The sequence below is a fragment of the Saccostrea echinata genome, unplaced genomic scaffold (assembly GCF_033153115.1).
Source record: "Saccostrea echinata isolate AGI-Se365-2 ecotype Australia unplaced genomic scaffold, CSIRO_AGI_Sech_v1 ptg000059l, whole genome shotgun sequence".
In the NCBI taxonomy this organism is placed as follows: Eukaryota; Metazoa; Mollusca; class Bivalvia; order Ostreida; family Ostreidae; genus Saccostrea; species Saccostrea echinata.
This window is the reverse complement of record NW_026889808.1, coordinates 1,004,349-1,015,202: the sequence shown is the minus strand read 5'-3', so window position 1 is coordinate 1,015,202 and position 10,854 is coordinate 1,004,349. Positions and strand designations below refer to the sequence as shown.

The 10,854-nt window shown below is 33.5% G+C and overlaps 1 protein-coding gene across 1 annotated transcript; it reads right to left on the bottom strand.

The window, feature by feature from the left end:
* Positions 1-771: 771 nt before the first annotated feature.
* LOC133174788 (uncharacterized) lies at positions 772-1,218 on the bottom strand. The gene has a single exon (XM_061309885.1). It carries the CDS (start codon positions 1,216-1,218, stop codon positions 772-774), a length of 447 nt encoding a protein of 148 aa, XP_061165869.1.
* Positions 1,219-10,854: the final 9,636 nt, after the last annotated feature.

Here is a 10,854-nt window from a genome sequence, read left to right as displayed (position 1 = left end):
TAGATCTTGACCTTAACACACCTGTCTACCACGGTCCTATAAAAGCGGGAGCATTTCAAAGTCTTGTTTTTTCAATATCGTACTGAATACAATTACTTTCATTCCAGAGAAATTAAACAAAGTAACGTTTTAATTCAATTATTCAAGAATAATTACACATTTTTAGGCTTAAAATCACAGTAATACCACATAAATTTTACAAAAAAGTTCTTATAATTTGCATGTGGTATGAAATAAGAGACTTTATTGTGGCACTTTCCCCGTCATGACACCTTGAGTTTGCAGTGACTTGACGTCATTTTCCATTATGACGTCACATATTGTAATTAAGTGAAACCACAATGTGCACTGACTTTGATACTCTTTGGGAAGCCTTAACTTACCGGCCTACTTTCAGATTATTTTCACTTGTCATTGACCGTTCACGGTAGCTCAGTCGGTAGAGCGTTAGCTCCGTGGTCGGGAGGTCGTGAGTTCGAATCTCGGCCGCGACTGACCTAAGTCAATAAAAAATGGGTTCCTTCGCCATGCGATCGGCATTTTAAAGTGAAAGTTGTGGGTCCTTCGGATGAGACATTAAAAACCGAGGTCCCGTTCACGACAGGCGTTGGCACGATAAAGATCCCTCACTGCTCAATGGCCCCGAGTGCCGAGTAAAGGTCAAAATTTGAAGCCCTTCACCGGTAAATGGTGACACCTCTATATGAGTGAAAAATTGTCGAATGGGACGTAAAACAACATACAATCAATCAATCACTTGTCATTGAGTAATTAATAATCCTTTTTCTGTATGTATCTGTGATTTCTGTTATCATAGCCCAGCCCCCGTGATGTTGTTATCCTGTTTTGTCTAGTTAAAATCAGTGCTAAGAAATGACCATCTTTGTCAAACATCTGAACTATTTTGCTTATATCATCAGTTACCAGGATGTGAGACAACACGTCTACACAGATTCCTTGTGGTGATATTCGTGATCCCGATGAATGACATGTGTACGAGAATCGATATCCTCCTCCACGCTCTGTCACCACTACACCATTCTGCAAGTCAGACACAATAATATCTCCATTATGGTTCTCAGTGATGTACGCAAGAAATTTATACAGTTTCTTTCCCGTATTATTGTGTTGAATGACCTGAATTTCTTGTCCTGTACTGCTAAACCGCATTACCTTGGCCTCTGTGTACCCATGTTTACCCTTTTTATACCTCAACATTCCGACAAATATATCTGCACTGAGGGGAGAGCGGTAGACACACTCTGCTTTCCATGCCTCTGTTTTCTTTATTTTATTTTTTCTGTCCTTTTTTACTTGTAGAATTTGTTGATGTTATGATCCCCATCTATATAAATCAGATTCCCATCTCTAGACACGGAGTGTCTTCCAGTGCAACTTATTGTATTTGTCACAATGTAAATAGGGTCACATGCTCTGTTTGTCAAGATTATTTGTCCACTTTGATCACTGATCCATACGATGTCTGTTGTCTCACAGGAAATGTGACGAACCTCATTAACTTCTTCCACTGAAAATGATTTCTTCAATACAGGTGTATGCATCAATTCCAGCAACTGCTCCTCTTTTACTTTCCTTTTTTCTGTCGCAGTGGTTTGGATTTCACCTAGTAACTTCACTACATCCTTCATGTTGATTTCACTATTCAGGGAGAATGAAAATGTGTCAGGAATGTCCTTAATCCTTGGAATAGGGGTTTTCTTTACATATAAAAGGAATGGTACCGGCTTGTCTAAACACTGTTCTAATTTGTATATAAACATTTCTGTGTGGTAAATGTTTCTTTTTAGTTCTTGTAATCTGTTTATCAGCCTCAACTTTAATCCACTTATATAATTCATTTCTAAACTAGACAGATCCTTCAATCTACAAGTTCTTTTTATAATGCTTTGCTGGAGGCCAGATATTCCTGATCGAAAAATGTTTTTGACATCGGATTTGATTATTGCTAGGATAGCCTGGTTTTTGTGGAGAACATTAGATCTGATCTATACAATTTTATCTTTGTGTAGTTGTCTGCGTATATTATAGATGTTGACAATATCCAAAATATTATGACTCCGATGTTCACCACACTCAGCGCAGGTTGGAAAGTCACAGGACAAACACCATTTATTTAGGTCCCTGCCTTCATGCACGTTACAGGGCTCTGGTATCACGAAGTCGCCATACTTTAAACGGTCAATGATTACATCGTGGTTTTTTGTGTCGAGGTCTATCACTTGCTTCTCCTTACTAAGAACACATAGGTCTCGTTTATATATTCTGCAGTAGAATTCTAGGTGCCCCCTACACTGAGAGCACCGTGGAACCTTTAAATGTGTGTAAACATCTGTATCCAGGATTTACTGCAAAATATGCTCCTGGTTTATGGAGTTTCTATTTTTTCTCTTTAATTAAGTTGTAATCTAGATATGAAAATTAAGATTAGTTTTTCTTCATTACGAACAGATGATACAATTTTTTTATTAAAAAATTCACAATAATGCCCGATAAAGTGATAATAAATTGTATAGATTTTTATGGATAATTGCAGAAAAGTAGAAATTCTAACTTCATAGAAAGTTTACGAATTCTTTACAAAATATTTGTATTTTCATCATTTACAACCAAACAAGGTCCAAAAATATATACCAATCCAGGCATTCATTTTTGTTTGTATTATTTGTCCTTAAAAGGTTTCATATCAGATTGTAGGTGAAATATTTTGGTAAAAATCAAATATGTTATGTGAATATCAATCATATTATCATAAAACAATGATTCATACTTTTAAAAAAAGGAATGATGTAATAGGCACTGGTCAGAATATTAAATATTAGTACATGGAAATAAAATATCTTGAAAATTAAAAAAAAAAAAATAAAGGTACATGGGCTCAAATGGAATCACTTTTGGATTATTTTATAGACTGCTTAAATTCATGCATACTAATTGATCTATGTATGACCAGATACTCTATTGAGAGAGTGTTTGTTTAAAAATTAAGAAGACCGAGATTTGCTTGAAAGGTCCGTCTAAGTTTTAGCTCACCTGTACAAAAGATTTAAAAAAAAACTTCTTTGATCGGAATTGTTATCTGTTGTCGTTGGCGTTCTAAACTTTGCAATTATTTTATCTTGCGTGTGTACAGGGAAAAAATATCAAAAACAGCACTAAGCTATGTTAAAGACCGAAGTGGAAAAAGTGATCTTTGAACCTTATTAATATGTATTATTTTTAAGACTCTTTATAACAAAGTAGCTGTATACATGTAGGAAAGGTAATATAGATATCCATAATGGATAGGTCTGTGCCGTATATCGCATTTATCAGCTGCGTGTCACGTGACTGGTATAAAAATAAATTGTAAAGTTAAGGGAGCCGACTGGGGTTTTATTGTGTGAAAACTACTGTAGAAAAACTCTTGAATTTTTTTACCATATGTTACCTTACATTGACCTCAGTATACATGCCAAGTTTAGTAAAAATCTACCGTCTGGTTATTTCTTAGTGACCATCTCAAAATACAGGTACATTTACTATATAGGATTCTATAGGGAAATACCACTTTTTCGCACTTCTGAGCAAATTATACAAATGCTACTATAGACTTTTGCTCAAATTATATTATTCATGAGTAATACTATATTGTACATTTTATGCAAGAAACACTAAATTCTACGGTCTGGTTTCCAGAGGGGGCATCTCAAAATGTCATATTTCATGATATTTTCCTGTTTTTATGGAGTACTACAAAACATATGTATGTAAAGAAACAGCGTTCATTGAAATAAATCCAATGCATAATCTCTTATAAACCTAGGATCATAAAACAGATGAAGACTAAAGTCAAACTTCCATCATCTCTATAGTGCCTTTAAAACTGGGATCTAAAACTAAAAGTTTGTAGATAAAAAGTACTCTAATAAAGCCATCTGTAATAAAATAATTTTTTTCTAGACTATCTGACCTCTACATCATTTTAGGGCAATTGATAGCTTTTGACTTAAGGTATGTCACTCGTCAGCTTTTTAGAAAAGTTCAGTCAGAACCTCTAACTTCAAAACTTTTAATAACAATTCAATTTTTATAACACATTTAAATTAAACAATGTAAATTATTCAACATTCAATTACAAAACTGCTCACAAAAATAAAGAAGAAAGATTTATGAGGGACTATTTCTTTTGGCGGGAGGATATTTAGAAGAAAATTCTTCAAATCTACACATTTGTTAAATTTAATATCTTGGAACTTTAGTCCCTTTTACTCAGAGAATATTTTCCGTTATGATATGCTAGGAATATCAAGTCAAGATAAAATCTATACCGTTTTTTCCAGAATATCGCATATTTTGACCAATCAAAATTAATCATCAGTAAGTAATTTCAAAAGGACAAGGTATGGTAACGGCCGAATCTGGCCCCTTATTTGATGTAAAAATCAGAACAGTTAAAATTGTGATAGTTTGTAGTTAGAAACTTAAAGTGAGGCTTGTTTTAAAACCAGCATTTATTGTGATTTAAAGCTTACATGGAGTCCACAAGAGGGTACAGAAGTAAAACATTTTCCCGAATTTCCTCCAGTCTGTTGAAATTTGTCAAATTTGAGATACTTTCCACTTCGGGAAGCATAGAGCACGAGCTTGACTATCAAAGATTTTTATACATAAGATGCATCTGATACTAGTCTATGAAATATATAAATTTGGTAGAAAGGTAAGCTTGTGCTTTATGTTTTCTGAAACAAAATATGCTGTAAAACCGATAACAATTTGCATAAAATGAGAAAATCCGGAAAATAACATATTTTCTGACCTTCCTGTGACCTCTGTGTATCCAATAACTTAGAACCAATACTCATTTTGTGGCAGGGGTGACAACAGGTTTTTATTGATAAACTATTGCATCATTCTAAAAGACAATCCAAAACAGGAGCCAAATATGGTCTTAGCCTGTCTTGTCCTTTACATCACTGACCACAACTTTTTATATGAGTATGAGATGTGAGATGAGATGTTATATGAGATGTTATATGAGTACTTATCTAAAATATACTTTTTAAAAAATCCTTGATATAACTAATTTCACCAGTGACAAACCTTAAATGATCCTGATATCTCAGACCAGTGGAGTTTAAAATCCACCTCTGAGCTGAACGTGATTGTATCGTGCACGGCAGAGATTCTCCTACTTTTATAAAATCAGTAACTATTCACCAACGCTGGAAAAATCACACAATTCTCGCAAAGAAAACGATTATCATTGCAAATTCATGTTGTTTTTTTTTTACGAGCAGGCAGCATATTAAATATTAAAGGCTGTCATACGCTTCCAAAATAAAGTCAGTAAGATCAGGAAGTCAACGTAATTACGAGCATAGAGGACTCTGTAAAGTTGTTTTACACTTCTATGGCAGAATTAACAGTCAAGTGATTGTAGCCATTATCAGACAAAAAAAGGATACTGAATGGATGATCAATCACCCAGTTTATTGATTTTTGTTTATTTCTTTTTTATCCAATCTCTACCTGTATTCATATTTCATATTGACAAACATCAAATTTCCGCGTACGAAGCACAGTATTGGATTCAAATATACAATAATTGCAAGCTTTTACCTGGATCATCAACGAACGAATCAGGGTTATGTCTTAATCTTCAAGATAGCTAAAAGAGGAACATTTTATCTACAAGTAAAGTATGAGGAATGAATTTTTAATATAATTTAATGTAAGGAGCAATGACTACAGACTACGGAATTGTGAACATCGGGAGTGTGAAAAAAGAACATATTATCATGCAGTTGTCTTCCTAAAAAATATAAAAACTTTTCAAGTTAGTTGTATTTCCAAAGATGGTGTATCAAGGACTTCATTCTAAAACAGTGAAGATAACGAAATGTGTTCGATCTCAAACATTCTACAAACAATACAAATCTTTGTATAGGACATCACACACGGTCCACCGGATATTCCAAGAGGTGGGATCAGGACGAGTAAGCATCCCCTGTTGACCCAGTCACACCCGCCTGAGCACTTTGCATTGATCAGGTAGACGGAATATTCAGATTATGTATTAAAATAAAGGCCTAACAATTGGTACGAAAAACATCAGTCAAAATACGACCCAATGATAGGATAAATTTAACAAGGTCTTTATGACGACCATAGAATTTACGAAATGCTAAATTTAAACGAGATTTTTGGAATCCCTGTAACATAAAATTTTCTGTCAGTAGCCTGCCTTTGCAGCACACTTAAGGCTACAAAAAGGGAGTGGAGCCTAATTTGTACTGGAAAAATTAACTATGACATCATACAAAACTTAAAATTCTTAAAATACCACAAAATGAAATTATTTGCCATTTTAAGCTGTAGGAGACCATCAAACTACATCAAATCTTACTACAACATTCGGTTTTGTCATAAGTTAAATCCCAAATAACAAGGTATAAACGAGTCAGTGATCGCAATGCACTTGTAGATGTGACGTCATTTCGTAAACCTTGACGCAGTTTGTATGCAGTGATAGGCGGATCAAGTAATATTTTCTCAACGCAAAATGTATTCTATAATTAAATAAAGTATTATTTACAGATATTTCATAGGCACTAACGTGGATTCGATGTCTTCTTTACAATTTTATTAATATATTTTCCGTACATTTCCTATTTAATTGATACTGCAGTATATTTGTATGCAAGTACATCGGAGGGTAATGTAAGAGTTTTAATAAATCGATCTAGTGCAAGGGCAGACACACAATGGATCATAGTAAGCTTTTACAAATCAACTGTAGAAGTATTAAGGTATCTGAAAAGTGCTGCGATTCTGATGAAATCTTGAAAATAATTTAATTATATCTATATTCAATGCCGTTTACCAGCAAAAAATACAGCATGCCGTCATACAAATACGATTTTAACAATGAAATAGCAGAATCTATATAGGACCGTAGCACTTTTCAGAAACTACAATGCGTGTTAAAAATATATATATACTAAACTTAGAATTTTAACTTGGTTATGCCCTTGCACTAGTGAAATTCATAGGTGAACTCAATACGGCAAGTAAATGTGCTAAAATCACTTGACTGTCTCATCACGTGACAAGTCTAAATATAAAATCTATTCGTCCTCAATATGTAGTTATTATCCATAATTGCATTTGTCCTATATAAATAATGTACTAAAAATAATCGCCATCCTGATTATGAATACATTTTTAATCACAAAAATTTGTCGATATTTCCATTGCGCACCTTAACTGTACTGCGTTGGTTTAAAAATTGATGGTTCTCAAAGGATGCTGTTAAATATCAAATAACTTGGGAAACACCATACGCAGATGATGAGGGAATATTACTGCATAAAGAAGGAAAGTTGACGATGGAAAAGCTGAATGCAACTCGTTTGTTAAACAAAGTAGTTGTTAATTGGCCTTTGTCGTCTATAGTTAGTCAGTAAAACATCCAAATATGATACATTATGTGGTAGACTTTGTGTTGTCTTTTATTTCAAATTCACTAAGATATACAGAGTCGCCTTTTGAATGGAAATAACTATTGTTAATTAAAAAACCGCCGTCGATATATCTCAATGTCGAGTTGAAAGCCAAAACATGTAGAACTTTATGAATAAATTTTGCTTCATAGGAATATAAAACAGGTCGTCTTAAAAACGAGCATAATTAGTGCCCATCGTAATTCCAACAATTTGTTGGAAGACCTGGTCACCGAAGACTATATAAATGTTGTCAATGAGAAACCCCAGAATCCTTTTAACTTTAGGGTACTTGTGTATAGATTCATGGTGATTTTGAACAAAGTAATTATGTTGATGACCAATCATAACAATCGAAAATTTCTAAGCTCCTTTGTTTGTAGGGATTTTTCTGAAGTTAAGGAATACAGTATAGGTAGGGAAGATTAAACTCGTCTTGTTTGAATGTTAAAAGTATTAATAAGATTTGATTTTGAAGTTAGAAAGTGTACTGTGAGTATAAGTTGGATTTCCAGACGTAGAATTAAAACCAAATTCTTCTAAAGTACAGTTATAACAATGAGCAAACAAACAAAGACGATAGTCTCACGAGCCTTGTCTGCTTAAATGAATTCATATTGATCATGTAGTTTTTGTAACTTTTTTCAACACCTCCGATTTAGTGAAAAACGAAAGGGCAGATTAACGACGAAGGACCTAATTAATTTCTGCAATAGATTTTTTTATTCAAATCTTAATATGAGGTAAAGTGACTTTTGGTGAGTTAAAATCAATAAAAAAAAATCATATGGTCATCGAAGTAGATTTTCAATAGGGAACGTTTCAAAAGTTGGCGATGGAAATCGATAATTACTATAGGAAGTTATGGGAAACTGCCATTGAAAAAAATTCTGCAATAGAATTTTTATTCATATTAAAGGAAAATGTTAAGTAGACAATTTACCAGCAAATTATGCCAAAAAATAAATGGGTCATCGGTTTAGATTTTTCAGGGGGGGGGGGGGGAGCATGTCAAACGCAGGTATAGGGCACATTTTGGGGGAAATTTTCAATGAAAAAACCTTGGCCAAATAAATAATTTATTTATAAAATTAACAAATGAATATAAATCGAAATATTTACAATATTTTTGAATTGAGAGGAAACGTTTGAATATCTTTAAAAGAATTAAAAATGTATATTTTTTATCTTTTGAAATACATAATTAAGTCAATTTGATTCAAGGCATATGCGCGGTTTTCTGCGCAGAGGCTCGAAATTTCGAATTAGGTTCATCGTAAGTTATTACAGCAGTTGAGATGAAACTTTTGTCTACAATGTTAGCAACGACCGAGAAAATCTGTCTTGACTACTATTCAGATCTTAAAATCAAGAGTACTGTAGCTTGAGTCTGGTCCATGTGTGAAGCCAAACGAGTTACACGTTTAGTCTATTTAAAGTCAGCAATTCCACATAACAAAATCCTCCAACATGTTCATGTTCTTCTTCACCCTACAACTATAGCCCTGCTGGCCACGTCATTACCGGTGACGTAAATAAAGTTAATAATGAGAAACCTAAATCACTTATTTTATAATGGACAAAATTAAGGGAACCCCGTCATATTTTCATAAGTATTATGAATTCTGTGGAAGATTACGCCAGGCAATGTGTCAAATATGAAAGAGAAGATCTTGTCATTTCGTCAGAATAAATTAAAAGTATCAGGTGGATGTTAAAATCTCACATTAAGTAATTAAATGGCAATCTATCCTTCTGTCTTCAATAATTCAGAAGTGAAAAAAGAAATAGACAGCTTACACGATAAGTATGTACTGGTCCCAGCAAACAAAGCAGGAAACAACATTGTCTTTGTTTGTAAGGCTCATTGTTTTAATTGTAGTTTAGAGGAACTGGGATTTAATTCTGCAAGTGGTAATCCATCTTATACCCATAGTTCCCTTTCTAAGGAAGTTCTTCAAAATCATATGTCAGTTTTAATTATTTTTTGATATCCCCAACAATCAAAATGAATTTTAACTTTTTTTTCAATATATAAAATAGTACTAGTAGATTTACTTACCTTGTCACTGGTCATTTGCAAAATTATTTTGTTTAAAACACTTTGATTGTACACACAAGTACTCTGAAGTTGCTATTAAATAGATGCTTGAGTTTCTGATTGACAATATCTATGTAGTGTTTGGAGATCTGATCTTCCAACAATTTATTGGAATTCCCATGGTACCAATTGCGCCCCCTTATCAGCAGACCTATTTTTGTATTCATATGAAGTGGAATTTATTCAAAATCTTAAACATGAGAAGAAGAAAACACTTGCTATGGCCTTCAACTCGACATTGAGATTTATGTACGACGTACTATCAATAAACAATAGTTACATCCAATCATATGTCGACTCAATATATCCCGGTGAACTTGAAATAAAAGATACAAGAGAGTCTGACACATTTGTTTCATATTGGAATATTTTATAAGAAAAGTACGTTAATGGTTACCTATAAACAAAATTTTATGATGAACGTGATGACTTCAACTTTTCTATCGTCATCTTCCCTTACTTTTGTAGCAATATACCCTTATTATCTGCATATGGGGTTTATGTCTCCCAGTTGATTCGATATGCAAGAGTATGCTATTTCTAAAACGAACTATTTCTAAAACGAGGTAAGCTATTGACAAACAAGTTGATAAAACAATAATATCAACAGTCTTGTTTAAAGTCATCATTTCGCAAGGTTCTATGGTTGATACAAGGACCTTGTCAGCAAATACAATCTATCATTAAGTCAAATGCTGAATGATGTTTTTCATACTGATTGTAAGGCCATTATTTATTATTTACATATTGAATTAATAAAGGTTTTTTCAGTTTTTCCTGATCATGATAATGAACTCACAGCGGGTGTGCAGGAGATGCTTACTCCTCCATGGCACCTGATCCCACCTCTGATGTTTAAGGGATCTGTGTTTGCTCTGCTCCTAATTTGTATTGATTAAATGGACTTTTTTGCTTGATTACTGTTAGATATATCAGAAAATTTCATCAAAACTATAAACGTTAGGCCTATATAAAATACATGTATATACGTTATTTCACGCTCGCTCAGGCTATATAAAGTATATTGGCCACTTTACTCATTGCACGTTTGCGCACCTTTGACCTTTGTTCTGCAAATCTAAACAACATGCCTATAAACCCTAAAAAGATTTCACCTCAATCAGATGAGTAGTTTTCAAAATCACTCGTGGACAAAACATAACCAAGAAGAAGAAGAAACATAACTAGAAACCTTGTTCCAGTCATGGCAACAAGGTAAAAACTCAATCTAATAACTCCGCTAAAATGCGT

What these genes read in the sequence shown, in the direction of transcription:
- LOC133174788 (XM_061309885.1), bottom strand. Translation starts at nt 1,218, where the DNA reads ATGTTGAGGTATAAAAAGGGTAAACATGGGTACACAGAGGCCAAGGTA.